Source organism: Peromyscus maniculatus, chromosome 22 (assembly GCF_049852395.1).
Source record: "Peromyscus maniculatus bairdii isolate BWxNUB_F1_BW_parent chromosome 22, HU_Pman_BW_mat_3.1, whole genome shotgun sequence".
NCBI lineage: Eukaryota > Metazoa > Chordata > Mammalia > Rodentia > Cricetidae > Peromyscus > Peromyscus maniculatus.
Window position 1 is genome coordinate 10,352,435 of NC_134873.1, and position 23,549 is coordinate 10,375,983.

Genomic DNA, 23,549 nt, shown 5'->3' on the forward strand with positions numbered 1-23,549 from the left:
TGTGCAGCCAGCAGTCAGATCCATGAGTTCCAGGGTCTTGGATGAATTAGCTGTGCATGACACCTATGTACACTACATGGCTTTGCCCACCACCACAGAGCTCATTTCCAGGTGTAAAAAACTGCTTTGCCCAGCTAAAATAAAATTCAAGACACACTCCTTATATGACAACGTTTTTGCAAAACAAAATGCATTCTCAGTGGATGGCACATCTCTCTTAATGTCATTTGCTTTCCTCCTAGATTTTTCAAAAGTTTTGAAATTGTTTGATCATAAATAGCACACAAATACAAAGGGGATGGAAATAATTTGCATGCATGTGGAGGTCCGTTATACAATGTTTAAAACTTTTTACCTATAACAAGACATAAATTATGCCATTAATCTTTGATATTGTTGCTATTACAGTCAATTTTACCTGTTTAGATTAAAAACAAAACAAACAAACAAACAAAAAACCTGACACTTCTCAGAATACATGTGAGCTAAAGGGGAGACACGGGAGAGAATACAGAACAGGCAATCATGAGAACAAAGTATAACAACGCTCATTGGAAGACGTTACTATGTATGCATAATAACCTAAATAATTAAAGGTTTTTAAAAAGTCTGCCTGCCACGTTGCTTGTGTGGGACACTGCCGCCTTACAGGACTGTTTTCCATTTCAAAGCTCAGAGTTGGTAAAAACAAAGGTTAAAACCGTCACTATGTGATTTCCACTTGTGAATAAGATGGATGCATGTATTTCAGGCGTGAATCTGTAAATCCTTCCTCTCTAGGTCAAGTGCAATCATTCAGTACTGGGCTCTGTTCTCTTACGGGCTGGGGGAGGGGAGGAGGAGCCCTGCCTGGCAACACCTGTGAGCCAGAATTTGCTTTTTATTTATTTATTTATTTATTTATTTATTTATTTATTTCTTCTTGCTTGACTCACTCACTAATTGGTGCCGTCTACTGTCGCTCCTTGCCAAGCCCGAAGTCCTGTCCAATCGGATACAAGAGGCTGAGAACGGACCAATCACATATGGAGACTGATGGCGGCGGGCAGGCCTTCGCTGCTCCGCTGTGGCCTTTGTCTGTCCCCGGCCATCTTGGATCTGTAGCCTCGTCCTGTAAGCGATCCCGAGGTCTGGGGACGGCGCTGCGGCCTCTGTCTCCCGTGACAGCCGCTGCGGGGAGGCCCGCGGAGGACGTGGGATGTCACAGCCCGCCATGGTGAGTGCGGGCGTCCCGCGGGTGTGAAGCCGTCTGCATCCTCCGCCGCGGTCCCCACCCCCCTCGGCCCGCCCCTCCTGAGTGCGTGTGTGTGTGTGTGTGTGTGTGTGTGTGTGTGTGTGTGTGTATGTGTGTGTGTGTGTGTGCGTGCGCGTGTGCGCGTGTGTGTGCGCGTGTGTGTGTGTGTGTGTGCGTGCTGTAGTCTGCAGATTGCTTGTGTGTGCGTGTGCGTGTGTGGGTGCGTGCGCTATAGTCTGCAGATTGCTCGCGAGGGCCGTGTGTGTGTATGTGTGTGTGTGTGTGTGTGTGTGTGTGTGTGTGTGTGTGTGTGTGTGTGCGTGCGCGCGTTTGCGTGTGCGTTGTAGTCTGCAGATTGCTCATGAGGACCTGGAGGGCGATGTAGAGAACTCTTCTCTGCCTTGGGGGTTAGGTTACTTCAAGAGAGGAGCTGGGTCGTGGAGTCTGTAGTCCCTCATCCGTCAGGGGGTCGCAGCCCGGAGTGGCGGCTAGTGAGCAAAGGAGAACCCAGTTCCGGGACTTCCCACTCAGCTGAAGCTTTGAGCCCAGAAGACACAAAATTAATTTATTAAGCGAGGATAGATTGAAGTCCGTGCTTTTAGAGAGAGTAAGATGCCCTTAGGGCTTCACAGTGGTTGTCTGTGTCATCTTGTGAATTTCTCAGTTAAGGTTCCCTGTACATTGATGTCACTTACATCAAAGTAAGGTACTTAAGCAAATTTTAAGAGTTAAGTAAAATTTAAAAACTTAGGTAAATGGCTTGTTACTCATTTCTCTAGTCTGTAGAAAACACATCTCTCACCTCAACCGGATTAGGAGAGAGTTTATTCTGGGACAAATATGAGTCACCATGTTCAGAAGCATGTATTTAAGTTGCCCTAAATGACATGTTCCAACGTGGATGTGGTTACATGAGCTTTTATAGTGCAGAACAAAAGAAAGTCATAAATCAAGGGATTTACCAAAGACACTAGCGGGCACATCAGGTTAGGTAGGTTACAGCCGAACAGTGGAAACTGCTACAGATCTGAGGTATTACCTGATGACAATCTTGACTTTTGGCTTGGTGGGAGCTAGTGGTCTGCTCTATGGGTACGTTCCCAAGTTTTAAGCCGATAGTTGATGTTAGGTCACATAGAGAAGATGAATACTCAATGGCCGTTTAGGGAACTAACTATAACAAAGAATTCAGACTCTGCACTTGCAGTTTTTCAACTCTCCAGAATCATAAGTTCTAACCAGGCAAGAAGCCTTATAAAGTCTTTAAAACACATTTGGAGCTTTTTTCCAGGGGGAAGAAGAGACTTGAGTTTCCACTCTTAAGAATTTTCTGGCTGGGGAGATGGCTCTGTGGGTAAAGGCTCATGCTATCAAACCTGACAGTGTGAGTTCCAGCCCTGGGACTCACATGGTGGGTGGGAAGAACTGATTCCTACAAGTTGGCCTCTCCACTGACGTGTTGAGGAGAGATGATAGAAAAGCCGTAAAGGTCTTTGTTTTCACAGTTAAGCCACCAGGCTTCTGTAAGAGCAGAAAACTATAGTGAAAGTACTACAGTCTAACATTGTGGTCTCAAGTCAGAACCAAGGTGTCTCTGTTGGAATGGCATGATGTGATGGCATGTGTGACCAGAAGGAAGGTGACAGTGAAGGGACCAGATGTAGCACGCGTGAGTGAGGCCAGAAACACCTGGATGCATTATGTATTTGATTTTGAAGTAACTTCAAGTCATTGGGTATTGCTGTTGCCCATTATTTTCTGACACTTATATTCAGTGGCTTTATAAGGAATAGAATGCTTCTGTGGTTTCTGGGAATTGGACCCATGCTGTTGCTCCATCTAGACCTGCACCACCAGCCACACTGCCTTTTCACAGATCTGGTTATTCTTTACAGTTCATGTTACCTTTATATGGTTGAGTTTATGCATGCTTTTCTCCCACTATTGACACAAACATTGTATACATATGTATTGTTTGTGTACTGACTCATTTTTCTGAAGTATCTCTTGACTGCAAAGAGACTGGACATTTGTTGGACTGTGGTGATATATTATGTACCCTAATAAACTTATCTGGGGATCAGAGGACAGACCAGCCACTAGATTAGACGTAGACAGTGGTGGCACACACCTTTAATCCTATCTGTCACTCAGGAGGCAGGGATCTGTCTGAATCTCTGTAAGTCCAAGGCTACACTGGGAACAGAACCAGGCGTGGTGGCACATGCCTTTAATCCCAGCACTTGAGATCTCATGTCTTTGCTTGGGATTGAAGTCCGTGCTTTTAGAGAGAGTAAGATGCCCTTAGGGCTTCATAGTGGTTGTCTGTGTCAACTTGTGAATTTCTCAGTTAAGGTTCCCTGTAAATTGATGTCACTTACATCACACACCTTTAATCCCAGGAAGAAATATGGCAGGACACAGAAAGGTACACAAGGCACGAGGAAACAGGAACTCGCTCTCTTTAGGCTGGGGATTTTGTAGAGGTAAGAAGGTGGCTAGCTTGTTCTGTTTCTCTGATGCTGTGGGATGTTCTGTATGTTAAATGTGTTGCTCTGATTGGTTAATAAATAAAACACTGATTGGCCAGTAGCCAGGCAGGAAGTATAGGCAGGACAAGGAGAGAGGAGAATTCTGGGAACTGGAAGGCTGAGGGGAGAGACGCTGTTAGCCGCTTCTATGAGAAGCAGATGTTAAGATACCGGGAAGCCATGAGCCACATGGCAACTTATAGATTAATAGAAATGGGTTAATTTAAGATAGAAGGACAGTTAGCACGCAGCCTACCACAGCCATACAGTTTGTAAGCAATATAAGTCTCTGTGTATTTACTTGGTTGGGTCTGAGCAGCTGTGGGACTGGCGGGTGAGAGAGATTTGTCCTGACTGTGGGCAAGGCAGGAAAACTCTAGCTACACTCTGATCTTTCAGCTTTCACCCCAATATCTGGCTCTGAGATTTTTATTAATAAGACATTTTAAGATTCGTGATACATTCGACTTGGTAGTATTAATAATATACTTTGAGAAAATTTAAGACATGTACATCCTGCTGTATTGTCATTGAGGCTGTTTGAGTTTAATGTGCCTCTAAGAAAACAATCTTCCTAAGCCTTGGATTTCCTATTCAGTCAGCTTTTACCATCTAAACCGAGAGCATAGTTTTAATCTTAAATTATGAACTCTTCCATGCCCCTGACCTAGAGGAATATGTGTTTCTTGTGGCAGTTATTTGCTGAAGACACCCAAGAGGTTAAAAGTAACCTTATACAACAAATATTCACCCAAAATATTTGAAGTAACATGTGGCTATGGTTTGATAACATCTGTTTGTGGTTATGTTTGCTATTCTGGTCAGCCAGGAACAGTAAAGCAATGTCTTCCTCTTAAACTTTTCTATAAAGAAACCCTCTTTCCTTTCCCATACCATGTTTTCTGTGCTGGTCAGTAAATACACAGTGAAACCCTTTGTTGGGGGCAGAAGGACAACACAGGGAAAGAAATGAAGACTTAAAATTTGTGCTATCTTTTGGTCAACAACACAAGAGGGAGTCTGTTTTCCTTCCATAGTGCATTATTGATACACTGTAGATTGTTTCTATTGTAATTCCTTGGAAAACTTTTGACTCGTATTTTTGTGATTCCACATTAACTCACAAGGATGATATTTGTTTTGACTTTGCTCTCTACGGTGATAAGGAATACACATCAAGCTGCAGCTTATTTAAGACACTGTCAAGTCACTCCTACACAGAGAAAAAGGGACCCAGTCCTTGTTCCCCAGTCTGAGGGTTCGGTCTGAAAAGAAATGTTGTCATTCCAGGAGTTGGTGTCCTTTGAGGACATAGCTGTGTACTTCACCTGGCAGGAGTGGCAGGACCTGGACATTGCTCAGAAGCTGCTCTACAGGGATGTGATGCTGGAGAACTACAGCAGCCTGGTGTCCTTGGGTGAGTGTCACTCCCTGGAATCCTCATAGCATTTGTCTTCTGTGCAGGGGTAACTGATGCATGATAACGGCACACATTTCTGGAGGACAGTGTGGCTTTACAATACACTTACACAAAATGTAATGATCAGATGATGGTAAGTCACCGCTCAGGCATATACCACTTGTTTGTAATGGGAGAGATTAAATCTCTCAGATATTTTGAAATACTCAATTTGTTTTTTGCCCACCATATATTTACTTGCATATTGTAGACCATAAGTTACTCAGTCCTTCCCACATCTACCTCAGTAAATATTATACACCCTCTCCTCCAGACTCCCATGCCTTTTCCACACTTTTTATTTCCCCATCATTTCTTTGACATTACCTTTAGCCTTCATGTGTAACTAGAACACACAGCATTTTTCTTTTTCTGACATAGCTCACTTATGTATTACACTTTCCTAGGCAGATGCAGAAGATCTGTTTACTCTGGATACAGGGGAAATCAGGGACCAAAGAAATGCCCTATAACTTCCAGATTTGCAAAGAAATAAGTTTAGTGGAGTTAAAGAACATGGCTGGGGAAATGGGTTGTCCAGAAACTTCCTTTCGTGCAAGTGTGCAGACCTGAGTTTGTTCTTCAAGCTCGCGTATATTGTTATTTTATTGTTATTTTTGTTGTTGCTGTCATAAAATACCCTGGCCAAACAGCTTAAGGAAGGGAGTAATTATTTGAACTTACAGTTCCAGGGTATAGTCCATTATGGCAAGGAGGTCATGACGTCAGGAGCCTGAGGCAGCTGGTCACATTGTCTGCCTGATAAGGACGCCCCCTGGAGTGATGAATGCTCCTGCTCAGCTAATTTCTCTGCCCTGGGAGCCATAGATCTGACCCCTCTCCACCACGCCATCTTCCCAGCCCCCCCCCCCCCCCCCCCCCGTGTCCTCCTCCTAATTTTATTTCTAGCTGTTTCTTTTTTAATTGAAACTTAATTTAACTTCTTGCTCTTTTTTTCAATTTATTCTGAAGTGTCCTCCATCGGTTTTCCAGTTTTGTTGTGTTTGCTTTCTTATTCTCTTCTGTTTACTTCCGTATTCATGTTGTTTGGGGTTATGTGTCATATAGTCCAATGTCACGTAAGGGTAGTAGTCTAGTCTGCGAAGGGGGTGAGTGTAAACACTTTCTGACAAAAGTTCTGAACTGATTTACCCACTGGAGCACAATTTCTCTCATCGAAGGGTGTCTCCTCAGGGAACCTGACTACATATTGGCAGACACTGAACATTATTTCTCATTTACAGGCTGCTGCATGGTCAAGCCTGAGTTGATCCTCACGTTGGAACATGAATTTGGGCTATGGAGGGTAGCAGATACCTCAGTCTGGAACCTTCCAGGTTAGTCAGTGTGTACCGGTAAGAGAAAAGGTCATCAAATACCTGTCATGGTGAGCTAATTTTGCCAAATTTTACCCAGATTCAGTCTTGAATGTGGTTGGCCTTATGGATCAAACAGTCTGAAGAGGTTTCTCCACTTTAACCCATCTCCCTGTTTTGTTGCTCAAGTATATTTTGTAGAGATTTAGTCTCTTATTTGAGGTCAAGTTTACCTAGCAGATGTAATGACAACATGCACCATTTTATGTTGTTTTTCCTAATAGGTTTTTTTTTTTTTCATGTCTTAGTACGTTCCTAGGGAGTTGAAAAGAAATATCTCTTTGCCTTGTCTTAGTTAGAGTTTCTATTGCTATGATAAAACACCATGACCAAAAGCAACTTCTAAAAGAAAGCGTTTGAATTTAGGATTTCAGAGGTCAGAGTACATGATGGGGGAGCAAAGGCATGACAGCAGGAACAGCTAAGAACTCCGGTCTCAAACGCCAAGTGGGTGACAGAGAGCCACACTGGGAATGGCACCAGGTGTTTGAAACCTCAGAGTCGGCCTCCGGTGACACACCTCTTCCAACAAGGCCAGACCTCCTAATCCTTCCCAAACATTTATACCAAATGTGCAGTACCTCACTAGCCCACAGAAAGATCCCATTCATCCCAATTGGTAAATATATTACTTAGAATACAGAAATAGCTTTGAGACAGTTGTGTCACCTCCGAATCTCAGCCCTAGTTAGTTCTTACCTCTTTATGTCACATGAAGTTGGGCAGAGGGAGTCCTCAGTGAAACCTCAGTTGACTGTTACACTGGTAAACTCCCAGTGGCTATGATTGCCTACACAAAATCTTCACAAGGTAAGTCAGTCAGCATTCTAACATAGGTTTTGGGGACGAATCTGATAAGAAACTATTGACAGTTGATGGATGTTGAGGAGGTAGTGTCAGTTTTCATTAGGGGTGTGGCTCCTGATAGGTTGACCATGCTGTAGTAGATGGTCCCACAAACACCCGTGGGTATATAGGCAGCACACATTACAGTTTTTAAGGGGGAGGGGAGGGGTGGACATGAAGTTAGCAGTGAGCTGGTGGATGTAGAGGACTTAAGGGGAGGAACTGCAATGAATATGGTCAAAATGCGTGCGCGCGCACACACACACACACACACACACACATGTATATATATATTATAAAATTCTCAAAAAAATTAATACAAATATTTTTAAAAATCCCATTTGAGGGGCTCATATCAGCCTTTTGAGAGAATGTAAAAGCCACATTACCGTTACCATGGACTTAGATATCTGTGATATATTTTTCTTTCTTTCATTGCCGTGACTGAAGCTGTTTCGTTTTTGAGATGGTGATGCACATTTCAAACACAGAGGAAATAGCTAATGCTACTCTTTTTTTTCCCAGAGCTGAGGATCGAACCCAGGGCCTTGAGCTTGCTAGGCAAGCGCTCTACCACTGAGCTAAACCCCCAACCCCAATTATTTTGTCTTTTTTTTTTTTTTTGCTACTCCTAACATAGTGCCCTTCACTCCTGCCCAAGTCATTGTTTTATTGGATGAATATTCAAGTGTTGATATGGGCCATCTTTCCTTTGTCTTTGCCTCTGTTGATCGACATCTACATTGATGACATATGTTGACTTTTAAGCAGGGGCTGCAGTAAACAGGTGTGCAACTTTCTCACCTAAGCCTGATTTCATTTTCTTTACCTCCATTTGGCCAGCAGTGAGATCATGATGTGACGTGACGTGCCAGCTCTGCACGTGGCTTTTTGAGCAGCATCGTATTTCATATTAGGTTATGAGGCTTTTGAGCGTTTGTTATTTTGTGTCTTACATAAGAACCTTTGTGACTGTGGTGCAGGGATGCTCTTCCTTGTGGGTTTGATACGCATCTTCCTCAGGACTCGGGTAGTGTACATTTGTTCGTTGATCTATGAGATCTTTGTTTTACATGTTGAAGTGTCTCATTTAGGCCATTTACACAGATTTCATCATCAGGTCACTTGCTTTTCTGCTGCTTAGGTGTTTTGGGTTTTTACATATTCTGAATCTCTTGCTTGATAAACAGTTTGCCAGTATTTTCTCATTCTTGAGGTTGAGCCTTCATCCTGTTGATTGCCTGCTTTTCTTTATAGTCAGTTTTCAATTTAATGAAATCCCATTTGTTGTTCTTTTGTTTGTGTTGACTGTTTTTGATGTATTTAAAAATACTCTGTTTGCGTTGTCCCAAATGTCCTTGCATATTCTAGAAGCGTCACAGTTTCTGTATAAGTGAGTAGTTCATTGCTGGGATGATTCACACATGATCACTGTAATCATTTTATGTGCCCTTATACCTTTCTACTTTTATTGAGGATTTTTAAGCCTATGTTCATTAGAAATATTGCTTGTATGGTTTGTTGGATCCGTGTCTAGTTTAAAAATCATTGTAACACTAGTGTATGAAGTGACAGCCAAGAACTTGGATATTGTGTGTGTGTTTCTAATCTATTTTTTGAGAATTTCATACCTGTATACAATGTATTTTAATCATATTAACATTCAGCTCCTCCCAGACCTCCTTCCATATCTTCCTCTCAACTTAATGTCCTCTTTTCATAGCCCACCAAATCCAGTCAGAGCCATACTTATGTGAATGGGTGCAGGGCCATCTACTGGAAAATGGGCACCCAGTCGGGGGCTGCTTCACTGAAGAACACTGGCTTTCCTCCCCCAGCAGACTTCAACTGTCAATACTCCTCAGCTAGGAGTGGGGATTTATGAGTTCCTCTCTCTTAATGATGGCACTTTAGCTCCCTTGATCTCGTGCAGGTCCTGTGTAAGTAATTCCAGCTACTGTGGGTTCCTGAGTCCGCTTAGTACTGCCAGTGGACACCTGTGTGAGGTACCATGTCCTGGTCCATAGGCAGTCTTTCGATGGTCTCATCTCCAAAGACAGACTATCACTTCCCCAGAAGGCATTCATTGCCAGTCACCACTCAGCTAGGGGTGGGACTTTATGACCACCCACCCCCTCCACAGTGGGATTTTGTCAGTTTTGATTTTGGACCAATTGTGTGCATGCTGTCACAGTCTCTGAGTTCATATTTTTGGTTTTTTTAGAGGTAGTGCTTATGAATCAAAGCACTTTTTATTTCTTTTTTCCCAACTTTTAATAAACATATGATTGTATTTATTTTATTTGAATGAGTATTTGCTTGGATGTATATATGTATATCAGGCATGTTTCCTCCCCCATCCACCCCAGGTTTTTAACGTGCCTAGGTTATTTGAAAATAGCCTGTCTTTGTGCACAGCTTTTTCTTCTTTTTTTCTCAGCCTGGTCCATTTTCTATGAAGTCTTTTTGCATTTTAGTTACTTCATTAGTTGAGTTACTTCTCCTACAAGTTTTCTTGGTGTTTGTTTCTTTGTTTTCTGTTATTGTTGTTTTTATGACCTCATCTTATTCAATTGTCATAAATATGTGTAGTTTTTCAATTTCATTGTGTTATCTTTTATTTTTCTGTTCTGTTTACTTATGTTTAAGAACAGTCATTATTTTAGGCTATCATGCATCTTAATGTGATTTGGGGGTAATATTCCGCTCAGTAAAGAATGTGAGTTTCAGACCCACACATTTTAAGCAGAGTTCCTGACGTGGATCTACTGTCTCTCATCATTGGTCCTGACTTGGCACATCTTGATGAACTATCTCATTTCCTCTTTACAGGGTACTGTGTGACCAGACCAGGGTTGAACATCAAGTTGCAGCATGGATTTGAGCCATGGAGTGCCTCCCAAGCCTCACTCTGGAGCCTCCCAGGTCAGTTGGAAGATGCTGTCCTAGGGAGGGCCGCAGGAGGAGAGCTCAGCAGATACTGGTTGTGTTGATTGATCTCTTTGCATCCACTTTCACCAAACCTAGCCCAAGGAGCTCATGGATCTCACAGACACTTTATGCAGTGTCCAAAAAAGTTCCTCATGGCTGCCCAAAGGATTGATTCAAAGAAGAACTGACATCAACACTCTAAGTTATTCAGCAAAATAGAAACTCACTGAATATTTCCAAATTTCTCTCACAAAACCACTATTAAATTGATACCAAAGGACCCAACAAAAAAGAAAAATTGAGCCAGGCGATGGTGGCGCACGCCTTCAATCCCAGCACTTGGGAGGCAGAGGCAGGCGGATCTCTGTGAGCTCGAGGCCAGCCTACTTTACACAGTGAATTCCAGGACAGGCTCCAAAGCTACACAGAGAAACCCTGTCTTGAAAAACCAAAAAAAAAAAAAAAAAGGAAATCATAAACTAATATGACCCTTGTGAAGATAGATGCAAAAATTCTCAATAACATACTTTGCAAACCACACTCAAGAACACATCAAAATGATTATCCAGCACAGTCAAGTCTGTTTGACCCCAGAGATGCAGGGCTGGGTCAACATTTGTAAATCAATAAATGTAATCCACATAAATAGACGAAAGGACACATGATCATCTCATTAGATATAAAAAGGGCCTTTGACAAAATGCAAAATATCCCTTCATGATGAAAGTCCTGGAGAGACTAGAGATAATAAAGAAAATTACAGCAAGCCTATAGCCAGCATCAGTCTAAATGGAGAGAAACTCAAAACATTTCCCCTAAACCAGGAACAAGAAAGGCTGTCCTGTCTCTCTATAGCTGTTCAATGTAGAAGTCTTAGCTAGAACAATATGACAACTGAAATAAATCAAGGTGATACAAATAGAAAAGAAGCCAGAGTATCTTTATTTTCATAGGTAGGGTTTTATCCATCACGCCCCCCCCCCCTTTTTTTCTATGTTGAGGTGTGTTTTCTTAAATTTTTTTTCTAGTACATATATAGGTCTTTTAAGACATTTTTGTTGGTTAGTTGCTTTACCTAACTGCTTATTTGTTTCTTTCTTTTTTTAAATCACAGTGGTTTTTGTTTGTTGGTTGTTTAGATTTTGTTGAGACACTGTTTTACTATTTTTTCTTTGATTACTTTGTAGACAATTTTCTCTGTTATGGGAGAACCAATAACAATAGAAAACATTTTCTTTAAAGGACTTAAGTTCAGTGAGAAAAAACTGAAGGCCAGGTATATGTACTGTGGTCAGATAACTACAAAGAACGTTTAACCTGGTAGAAAGGAACAAAACATGCTTTTTTTCATTTGTTTTCTTTCTAGTCTTAGAGAAGATACTAAAGTGACCTAAATTTTAAGGAATTATTCATTGCTTTTATTTGAACTTTGAGATGACAGTTTTCTTTTTTTTCTTTTATTGAAAATAGATTTTTTTTCCTCACATAATATATCCTGATTACAGTTTCCACTCCCTCTACTCCTCCCAGTTTCTGGCCACCTCCTTTCCCATCCATATCTACTCCCTTTTTGTCTCTCATTAGAAAACAAACAGACTTCTAAGGGATAATTAAAATAAAATAAAACAAAAGCTAACACATTGGAGTTGGACAAGAAAAAGAACCAGAAGGAAAAGTCACCAAGAAAAGGCATAAGAATCAGAGAATCACTTGTTCACACACTCAATCCCATAAAAACATTAAAGTGGAATCCATAATATATATACAGACCTGGTGCTGATCCATGCACGTCCTGTGCATGCCACCTTAGTCTCTGAGTACAGATGAGCTTTGATCATGTTGGTTTAGAGGGCCTGGTTCTTCTGGTGTCCTCTCTCCCCTCGGGCTCTTAACACTCTTTCCACCTACCTCTCCTTGGGTTTCCCTGAATTTTGAGGACAGGGTTTGATGGAGATATCCTATTTAGAGCTGTTCAAGGTCTCTTATTTTCTGCATATGGAGTAATCCCATTTAGAGCTGTTCAAGATTTCTCATTCTCTGCATAATGTGTAATTCTTGCAGTGGATCCCTTTATTTGCTCCCATCTGCTGCAGGAAGAAGCTTCTCTGGAGATGGTTGAGTATAGCAGAATGTCAGTAGTCAGTAGGAATCATTTGATTGTCTTTTTTTCCTTTTTTCTGTTTTTAAAAAGAAGAGTAATATTTGGTCTTCCTGTAGGTCTCAGGACTATCTAGCCCTTGGTTCTGGTCACCCAAGCAGTGTCTGGTATGGGTTCCATCTCGTGGAGTCAGACTTAGGTCAAATCCTCTGTTGGTTGGTTACTTCCAAGAGCTTTGTGCCACCATTGCCCTAGCATATCTTCCAGGCAATGATACTATTTTAAATCAAAGAATTTGTGACTGGCTTGGAGTTTACTTTTCTCTTTTGGTAGTATAGTGTATGGAATATCTTTCTGTACAAAATATGCTAAAACATATGGGTAAAGGTTATTAGTTATGTAGGTATTGTCTTCAGCAATGGGGCCTTGCTCTCAGTTTAGGGAGAGCATCCTATAGTCTTGACAACAGCCCGAGTTGTTTGGGGATTTTCCATGGGACCCCTTTGGCCAGTGTCGGGCCTGCCGACAGTCAGCTGGGTCGTTGGGTAGAGTTGTGCGGATTGAAGAGACAATGAAGAAGACAGAAAAGAGTCAGTGTTAGGGTCAGGGTCAGGGTTGGTGTTGGGGTTAGGGTTAGGTCATTGCCGGACAGCCCCGAGTTTATTTCACAGCCAGCTTATATACAGTTTTGAAGGACAGAGATAGAACAATGCACAGCACAGGCATTCGACCACTATCTGTCCTGCTTTCAATCAAGGAGCAGGCAGCTTCATTTTCTATCTCAGTGTACCTCTGGCTGGCATCAGCAGCCTGCATCTAGCTAGACAGTGTGTTCCTTCTTGTGGGCTAATCTGAACTTTCTCACAGCCCTTCAAGGAGGCTCTGTGGGCTAATCAGAACTTTCTCACAGCCTTTGAGCAAACAAGCTTGAACTCTATTGACTCAGAATAGACTTCAGATTCAAACTGGGAAACTGAGTCAGTTGTGGGCTCCCACAGGCCAGCAACCCAATTAGATATGACCCAAACCTGGTACTCGAAACTTCAATTTTGTCACACCATTTCTCTGATTATTTGGCAATTTCAGTTAGATCACCTCCATATATGCATATATTTTAGAAGCTTCTGTATGGCCATGAATTTTACACGATTCTTCCTGTATTCCATCCCTTGTCCCCTTCATACCTCCCCAATACCACTTGATATTTCATTCCAGCCCCTTCCATCCATTTATAACTATCAATTCTGTTTCTCTTTCCTAATGAAATCTGTGTTCCCTCGTCCCTTTCTCTATTCCTAACATCTGGTTCCACAGATTGCAGCTTGATGGTCATTGACATAACAGCTAATATCCACATAGAAGCAAACATAAACCATGTATCTTTCTGGGTCTGGGTTACCTCACTCAGGATAATTTTTTTCTAGTTCCATCTATTTGCCTGCAAATTTCATGGTTTCCTTTTTTAACAGCTGATTAATACTCTATTGTGTAAATGTACATTTTCTTTATTCATTCTTCTGTTGGGGGACATCTTGATTGTTTACAATTTTTAGTTATTGTGAATAGAACAGCAATGAACATGGTTGAACAGGTATCTGTGTGGTAGGATGAAGGATCTTTTGAGTATATGTCCAAGAGTGGTATAGCTGATTCTTATGGTAGACCAATTCCTATCTTCTTGTCAGCCACCACACTGATTTCCATCGTGGCTGTACAAGTTTGCACTCCCACCAGCAATGGAGGAGAATTCCCCTTGCTCTACATCCTTGCCAGCATGAGCTGTCACTTGTATTATTGATCTTAGCCATTCTGACAGGGATGAGATGAAATCTCAAAGTCATTTTGATTTGCATTTCCCTAAGGACTAAGGATAATGAACGGTTATTTGTTTCCCAGCCATTTTAGTCTCCTCTATCGAGAGTTCTTTGTTTAGATCTGTACCCCCATTTTTAATTCGGTTATTTGTTTTCTTGATATCTTGTTTTTTGAGTTCTTTATATATTTTGACTATTAGCTCTCTATAAGGTAGTTGCTGAAAATCTTTTCCCATTCTGCAGGCTGCCACTTTGTCCAAATGATAATGAAGCTTTTCAGTTTCACGAGGTCCCATTAATTGTTGATCTTAGTGCCTGGGCTAAAGGTGTTATGTTCAGAAAGTCTTTTCCCATGCCGACAAGTTCAAGGCTATTTACCACTTTCTCTTCTATCAGGTTGCATGTATCTGGTTTTATGTTGAAGGCTTTGATCCACAGTGTGATAATATGGATGTGTTTGGATTCTTCTACATGCATTCATCCAGTTTGACCAGCACCATTCGCTGAAGATGCTTTCTGAACAAAAAGAAATAAAAAAGAGAGGAAAGGACGTGACTGCTCCTAGGTACGGTGGAAAAGAGTTTATTTGAGATAAAAAGGAGAGTGTAGCCAGAGGCAGGGACATCTGGGAGAGGCCAGAGTAAACATGACCAGGCTGAGCTGGGCCAGATGGAGTGAAGGGGAGGGGAAAGAAAGGAGAGAGAGAAGTGGGAGCAGGGTGCAGTAGCCAGGAGGCCAAAAGTACAAAGGGGTGGGCAACCAAAATGTCTGGTTTATATAGAGAAGAGCCTTTGGGGCAAGGGCAGCCCAGCCTGTGGGCTGGAGAGTTCAGGGTAGATGGTGGAATATGCCAGCCATACCCAGAAACAGGTAGGACTGAGAGATGCAAGGACAACCTGGAGGCCATGGTTTGACATATTTGACATGTTAAATATGTTGAAAATTGAGACCTCTGCAGTCTGTTTCTGGCTTGAAACTTAATACTTCCAGTATGTATTTCTGGCCTAGGTATCAAAAATCAGGTATCCGTAGGTCCAGGATTTCTCTCTAGGTTTTTAAATGATGCCTCAGCAGTCTGTTTCTGGTTTGAAATTTAACATTTTCTTTCTTCCAGTGTGTATTTCTGGCCTTTTAATCAAAAATCAAGTGTCAATAGGTATGTAGATTTCTTTCTAGGTTTTCAGTTTGATTCCATTGATCAACATTTCTGTTTATGAACCAATAAAATGCAGTTTTTATAACTATATCTCTGTAGTGCAACTTGAAATTGGCAATGGTGATACCTCCTGCAGTTCTTTTATTATTCAGGATTGTTTTAGCAATTGTGGGTTTTTTGTGTTTCCATATGAAGCTGAAAATTGTCCTTTTAAGATCTGTGAAGAATTTTGGACTTTTGAGGGGGGTTGCGTTGAATCTGTAGATTTCTTTTAGTAGGATGGCCATTTTTACTACACTAATCCTACCTACTCATGAGCATGGGAGATCTTCCAGTCTTCTGATATCTTCTTCGGTTTCTTTGTTCAATGTCTTGAGGTTTTTGTTATATAAGTTTTCACTTGTTTGATTTGAGTTATTGCAAGATGGTTTATATTATTTGAGGCTGTGGTGAAAGGTGTTGTTTCCCTGATTTCTTTCTCAGTTTGTTTGTCATTTATATATAGGGGGCCACTGAGTTTTGTTAGTTAATTTTGTATCCAACTACTTTGCAGAAAGAGTTCTTCTCCTATTGGACTCTCCTGGGGTAATATTTAAGGTCACGTGTATACTATCATATCATCTGCAAGTTAAGATACTTAGACTTTTCCATTCACATTTCTTTTTCCCTGATCTCCTTCAGTTGTCTTATTGTTCTAGCTAAGACTTCAAGTACTATATTGAATAGGTATGTAGAATGTAGGCAACCTTATCTTGTTCCTGATGTTAGTAGAATTGCTTTGAGTTTCTTTTCTTTTCTTTTTTTCCCTTTTATTTTTTTTTACAATACCATTCAGTTCTACATATCAGCCATGGATTCTCTTGTTCTCACCTCTCCTAGCCCCCTCCTCTTTCCCCCAGCCCACCCCCCATTCTCACCTCTTCCAGGGCAAAGCCTCCCCCTGGGGACTGAGATTGACCTGGTAGACTCAGTCCAGGCAGGTCCAGTCCCCTCCTCCCAGCCTGAGCCAAGCGTCCCTGCATAAGTCCCAGTTTTCAAACAGCCAACTCATGCAGTGAGCACAGGACCCGGTCCCACTGCCTAGTTGCCTCCCAAACAGATCAGGCCAATCAACTGTCTCACCTATTCAGAGGGCCTGATCCAGTTGGGGGCCCCTCAGCCTTTGGTTCATAGTTCATGTGCTTCCATTCGTTTGGCTGTTTGTCCCTGTGCTTTATCCAACCTTGGTTTCAACAATTCTCGCTCATATAAACCCTCCTCTTTCTCGCTAATTAGACTCCTGGCGCTCTGGCCGTGGATGTCTCCATCCAGATTCCTCAGTCCTTGGATGGAGTTTCTGGCATGACTATTAGGGTGTTTGGCCATCCCATCCAGAGTAGGTCAGTTCTGGCTGTCTCTTGACCATTTCCAGCAGTCTATTGTGGGGGTATCTTTGTGGATTTCTGTGGGCCTCTCTAGCACTTTGTTTCTTCCTTTTCTGAGTTTCTTTTCATTTAAGTTAATGTTGGACAAAAGTTGCTGTAAACTGCCTTTATTATATTAAGGTATGTCCTTTATATCCCTGATCTATCCAGATCTTAATCATGAATGGGTTTTGGATTTGTCAAAGGTCTTTTCTGCCTCTAATGAGATAATCATATGCTTTTTATCCTTTCAGTTTATTTATATGGTGGATTCCATTTATTGATTGTTGAACCATCTCTGCATCTCTGGGATGAAGCCTCCTTGATCAGTGTGGATAAACTTTTTGATGTGTTTTTAGATTCATTTGCAAATATTTTATTGGGAATTTCCCATCTATGTTCATAAGGGAAATTGCTTTGTAATTATCTTTCTTTTGGGGGACTTTATGTGGTTTGGCTTGCAGGGTATCTGTGGCTTTGTTTTTTCTTATAAAAGTGCAGGAGAGGGACAATGTTCCTTTTGTTTGCATTTTGTACAACAATTTGAGGACTATTGACATTAAGTCTTTGAAATGCTGGTAGAATTCTGTGCTAAAACTCTCTGGCCCTGGGCTTCTTTTTGGTTGGCAAACTTAACTGTTTAGATTTCACTGGGGGTTATAGTTCTCTTTAAATTGCTTATCTGATCTTCATTTAACTTTGGGAAGTGGTTTATATCAAGAAAATTACGGATTTCTTTTTGATTTTTAAAAAATGTGGTAGAGTAATATTTTTTAAGGTATGTCTTTATGATTCTCTGAATTTCCTCGGTGTCTTTTGTTATATCTCTATGATTTTTATCAAAGAAGTAACTGTTTCATTGATTCTTTGTATTGTTTTCTTTCTTTTTGTTTCTATTTTATTGATTTCAGCCTTTAGTTTTATTATTTCTTGCCATCTACTCATTTGGGTGACTTTTTTTCCCCTCTCTCTTTGTTCTAGAGCTTTCAGGTGTGCTGATAAATTACTAGTATAAGATCTTTTCATTTTTTTTTTTTTATGTAGGCATTTAATGCTATGAACTTGCCTTTTAGAATCACCTTCATTGTGTTCCATAAGTTTTGGTAAATTGTGTTTTCATTTTCATTCAGTTCTAGAAAATCTTTGATTTCTATCTTGACTCATTTTTTATTAGTAATGAGTTGTGCTGGGCGGTGGTGGCGCACGCCTTTAATCCCAGCACTCGGGAGGCAGAGCCAGGCGGATCTCTGTGAGTTCGAGGCCAGCCTGGGCTACCAAGTGAGCTCCAGGAAAGGCGCAAAGCTACACAGAGAAACCCTGTCTCGAAAAACCAAAAAAAAAAAAAAAAAAAAAAAAAAGTAATGAGTTGTTCAGTTTTCACGAGTTTGAAAACTTTCTGTTGTTTCTGTTGCTGTTGTTGATATCCAGCTAGAATCCATGGTGGTCAGATAGGATGCAGGATGCTATTTCAATTTTCTGTTTTCTGTTGAGACTTGCTTTGTGTCCAAGTATTTGTTAATTTTGTCGAAAGTTCCATGAGGCCTAAGAATAAGGTGTATTCTTTTGTGTTTGAGTGAAATGTTCTGTAAATATCTGTTAGGTACGTTTGGTTTATCATGTCAATTAGCTCCAGCATTGCTCCATTTAGTTTTTGTATGGATGACCTGCCTCCAATATCAATGTGTCTTTCAGTATGTGATTCAAGATATAGTAGTGTTTCTTTTATGAACTTTGGTGCGCTTGTATTTGGTATGTAGTTATTAAGAATTCCAACATTAGCCGGGCGGTGGTGGCGCACGCTCCCAGCACTCGGGAGGCAGAGCCAGGCGGATCTCCGTGAGTTCGAGGCCAGCCTGGGCTACCAAGTGAGTTCCAGGAAAGGCGCAAAAGCTACACAGAGAAACCCTGTCTCGAAAAACCAAAACAAACAAACAAACAAAAAAAAAAAAAAAGAATTCCAACATTGTCTTTCTAGTGGATTTTTCCTTTGATGCATATGTAATATCCTTTCCTATTTCTTTTTAGTTTTGGTGTGAAGTTTATTTTGTCAGACATTAAAATGGCTACACCAAATTGCTTCTTAGATCCATTTGCTTGGGATGTCTTTTTCTAATGCTTTTACCCTGAGGTGATGTCTATCCTTGATGTTAAGGTGTGTTTCTTAGATGCAGCAGATTGATCTTGTTTTCAAATATAATATGTTAGTTTTCATATTTTTTTGGAGAATTGAGGCCTCTGATGTTATCAATGAGCAGTGATTGTAGATTTCTGTTACATTGTTGTAGTTGTAGTTGTTGTTGTTGGTGGTGGTGTGTGTGTCCATGTCCCTTCTTTTGACTCCGCTGGTCTGAGACTATTCCCTGTGCTTTCTTGTGTGTAGTTTATTTCTTCAGGTTGGAATTTTCCTACTAGAACCTTCAATATTACTTAGTTTGTAGATACTGCTTAAATTTGGTTTTATCATGGATTGTTTAATTTTCTCCATGTATGGTGATTGAAAAGTTTGCTGGGTATAGTAGTCTGGGTTGGCATCTGTGGTCTGTTAGAGTTTTCAGCACATCTGTCTAAGCCCTTATGGCTTTTAGAATATCCATGGGGAAGTCAGGTGTGTTTCTAATAGTTCTTCCTTTATATGTTACTCCATTTTTTCCTTGCAGCTTTTAATATTCTTTCTTTGTTCTGTACATTTATTGTTTTGATTATTATGTGCCATGGGGACTTCTTTTCTGGTCCAATTTCTTTGATTTTCTGTATGCTTCTTGTATTTTGATCAGCATCTCTTTCCTTAAGTTAGGGAAATATCTTGTATGATTTTGTTGAAAATATTATCTGTGCCTTTGACTTGTTTTTCTTCTTCTTCCTCTATTCTTATTGTTCTTAGGTTTGGTTTTTTTATAGTGTCCCAAATTTCCTGGATTTTTGTGCCAAAAGCTTGTTTAGATTTAACATTTTCTTTGATCATGGTATCCATTCTTCTGTTGTGTGTTCAATGCCTGAGATTTTCTTTTCTATCTATTGTATTCTGTTGGTGAGGCTTGTCTCTAAGGTTCCTGTTCAAGAACCAAAATTTTAATTTCCAGATTTCCCCCAGTTTTGATTTTTTTTAATTGATTCTATTTCCACTTTCAAGTTTTAGATTGTTTTATTTATCTCCTTCTACTTTTTTTTCAATACATTTTTTAATGGTGTGTAAAGATACTTTTTAAAGACCTCTGTTATATTCACAAAGCCTATTTTAAGGTCTTCTTATTCTTCAGCTATTTTGGAATACTCAGGGCCTGCCTGAGTAGGGTTGCTGGGCTATAATGGAAAAATATAGTCCTGTTTGTTATTGATTATTATGTTTGCCCTGTCATCTTGGCTTCTGGTATTGGGAAGATTCTAGATGCTGATAACTAGCCCTGTCTTTGTTGGGTGGGTGTATTGTTCCTTGGTTTCTGTTGCCTTTTCTGGGTCACAGGGGAGGGAGTGTGTTGCCTGATAGGAAATTCTGCTGGGATTCTGATGGTTGTGGCCAGTCTGGGTTTTAGGTAAAATGTACTTCTCAGCATTGACAGCTGACACTTAGGAATGGAGATGGGTGTGGGAGGGGCTGAGGGGTCCACAGGAGGGAGGAAAACAGGGTATCCCACTAGTATCTCCTTGGTTCTCTGGGAATTGGGGTAGAGACTGAGAAGAGGCCACAGCAGGTTTGCTACAGAGCTGGGGATGAAGCTGAGGCATTAGACTTGGAGAAATGGAGGGAGAAGTAAAGATCTGCATTTAGCCTGCTTGCTTTCCTGGTCCATGACCTGTGGGTTCCCAGGGAGCACCTGCTGGAGTTGGGGGAGGAAGATTAGGAAGAGAAGTATGATTCTCTGGAGATAGGAGCAGGGGTGCGAGGTGGCAGCAGCTAGTAGTCTGCTGCAGAGCTGGGGATGAGCCTGGGGATTTGGATTTGGGATTTGAGGGAGAGGTGGAGATATACCTACTAGTTATTCTACCTACTTCTCTGGCTGGAGAGATGACAGTTTTCAAAAATTGGTAGATGATAAATTATCTAATATAAATTAAACATTTGATGGTGATCATGAATAGAATATAAATTTGAAAGTCAGCAGCCCGAACATAGCTTGTTTTTAAATTTCTTTGTATTCTCAAGAACTTCCTATATGTATTCAATGAAATATGATCTACTCCATTTTCTCCTTCAGGTCTCCTTATGGTCCCACAACAGTCCTTGCCCCACCGACTTCATATCATATATTTTTTTTTATGTTTTGGTTTTTATAATCCACTAAGTCCAGTTAGAACTGTGTATAACAAGCATGGGTGTGAGGCTATCCACTGGAGCATGGGAAAGCTATCAGAACCATATCCTCAAAACAGAACGATGCCTTATCCTGAACAGCTATCCAATGTCAGTAGCTTCTCAGTAGAGAGTGGGGCCTGTAGATCATCTGTCTCATATAAGACTAGATTTCCCCTGGCTTTCTGGACCTTGTGCTTGTCCCATACAAGTAAACACAGCTACTGTGAGTTCATCAGGGGGATGTTCAGAAGACAGCATCCGAGCACTCTTTCCCGTCTTTTGGCTCTTACGTTCTTTCTGCTTCTGTTATAAGATTTTTTTTGAGCCTTGGTGGTGCTGGGGTTGATACAGATGTCCTGTTTGAGCCTGAGCACCCAGACTCTTGTTCTCAGCCCCGCGACCAGTTATCCTCCTCTCTGCTGGCTGCTATCCACTGAGAAAAGAAGAGCCAACTCTGGCCAAAGTTGAGAATAGCCCAGCTCTGTGGGTATAAACAGAAATATTTAGAACGCAGTTTGACATTGTGGCCATTCAGCCCAATAACACCAGCAGCTTCTTCCCAAGGTAGCAGTTTGCTCTACCCTGCCATGGGCTTTTTGACCAGGATTATAGTGCTGGGGATTAAACAGTTTTAATGTAGTTACTAGTGCATTTTCCTGTGGGACTTCTAAGAGAATGAGACAGGAACATCTGAGTTTTCAGGATACGATGGCAGATTAGAAGTTTTCTTCATGGTATTATGGGAATGGGGAAAATATCAACAACAAAGGAGAGATTGTATTCAAGGTGGAGAGAGGGAAATGTGCTGGGGATCAAGAAAAATGTGTCAGGACAGTTATAAAGGAGAAAAGCAGATAGGCAAAGCAGAAAGGAAGCAGGAAACAGTTCATACCCCGAGCTCCCAAAGCCAGAACTGTAAAGTAAGGCCAACTGTAAGGTAAGTATGAAGAGCTCTGTGTCCAATAGACCAGCATTTTTGAACACAGTACACACCTCTTTCTGTAATGTGTTAAATGCACCGCTCTGGTGTATCTCACACTGACTGCCTGGCAGCTTAGGCTTGGAGAAGAAGTCGATGGCATTTATCTTGGAGTGCCTTCTAGGCTTGGGACTTGAAAATGAGGAACAGTCACAAAGCAGGGAGACTGGGGCCACATTGACACTATGACAGATGGCTGCATGAGGCAGTTGTGGAAACTGCTGGTCCAGATGCCAAACCACTGAGTAACTTAAGCCACAGGGAGAACCTTTGACGGGCAATACTTGGGAGTCACAAACTGTGTGAGAAGTGAGCCCCAGTCCTTTGTTGTAGTTCACTTCAAAGAGCAGGAAAGGGAGACCGTTATTAGCAGATTGTTTGGCCTCCAGACCCTCCTCCCAGCTGTGTATGCTTGACTAGCATAATCAGACCAAGAACCCTGAACTTAGGTCTAGCAGATCTAGTTTTCAGTCCTCTTTCTATAATGTGATTTACTAGTGGTTGGTCCTGAAAACATCAAGACCACCCATGTCCCAGGTTCCTCTGATCTTCCATAGTCCAAAATCTTTGGCTTAGACTTCCCCTTTTGCACAAAAAATGGGGCCTTTGGGAATTATTCTACTCAATCCACAAAGTAGAGCTTGTAGATGTCAGAAGTGGTTCCTTTTGTGTAAACAGTGAGGTTTCTTCACTGAATGCAGCCCGGGTGCTCACAAAAGAGTGAGCTGAGAATTAAAAAAAAAAAAAAAAGTTAAACTTAACTTGATCCTAAGTAGCCTAGTAATAGAGAACACAGATAAAATGTTTCTCTGATAATTTGTTTACTTTCCTTTTTTTTAACGTATTTTTACTATATTGCTAGTGTTTTCTCTCTAGAAAAAAAATACCTATTTTAAAATAGTTGACAAGAAGTTGATGGAAGCAAAAAAGTATTATTGTTTTAAGAAGCCCATGTAAGCCGGGCGGTGGTGGCGCACGCCTTTAATCCCAGCACTTGGGAGGCAGAGCCAGGTGGATCTCTGTGAGTTCGAGGCCAGCCTGGACTACCAAGTGAGTCCCAGGAAAGGCGCAAAGCTACACAGAGAAACCCTGTCTCGAAAAACCAAAAAAAAAAAAAAAAAAAAAAAGAAGCCCATGTAAATCCAGCAAATGAAAAAGATGAACAAAACTTAAGATAGACTAAATGAAGAATTTGAAGAAAGTTGCTTTCTTGTTTTTGTTTTTTTTCAGGTAGAAAATTTGCATAAGTAAATAATTAGTTGTGTCTCAGGACAAAGTAGATTAATTGAATTACATGTGCATAGAAATCCTTTCCTTAACCTTTATTCTTGCGTATTCAACTATGCTTACACCCTTAAAGAACTGATACAGATAACCATTAGTTCACATACAAAAGAGGTTCAGTGTAGAATAGCACTACAAGCCCAGATA

At 41.0% G+C, this 23,549-nt stretch overlaps 1 protein-coding gene across 8 annotated transcripts in view; it reads left to right on the top strand.

Annotated features, from left to right (window-relative positions):
• Positions 1 to 952: 952 nt before the first annotated feature.
• Positions 953 to 23,549, top strand: part of LOC102904100 (uncharacterized) — a 28,037-nt gene continuing 5,440 nt past the window's right edge. For 2 of the 8 annotated variants that reach the window (XM_076559916.1, XM_076559919.1), the window contains exon 1: positions 14,707 to 14,854. Coding sequence is in view for 2 of the 8 variants with exons in the window: in XM_006996557.4 (XP_006996619.1) it covers positions 1,199 to 1,216; positions 5,056 to 5,182; positions 6,469 to 6,561; positions 10,279 to 10,371 (331 nt within the window). In the remaining 6 variants the exon portion in view is untranslated. Of the gene's footprint in view, positions 1,217 to 3,636; positions 3,721 to 5,055; positions 5,183 to 6,468; positions 6,562 to 10,278; positions 10,372 to 14,706; positions 14,855 to 15,403; positions 15,446 to 15,506; positions 16,825 to 23,549 lie in introns of those variants that run through there. The other 6 variants (XM_076559915.1, XM_006996557.4, XM_076559917.1 and 3 more) reach the window with 6 other exon arrangements.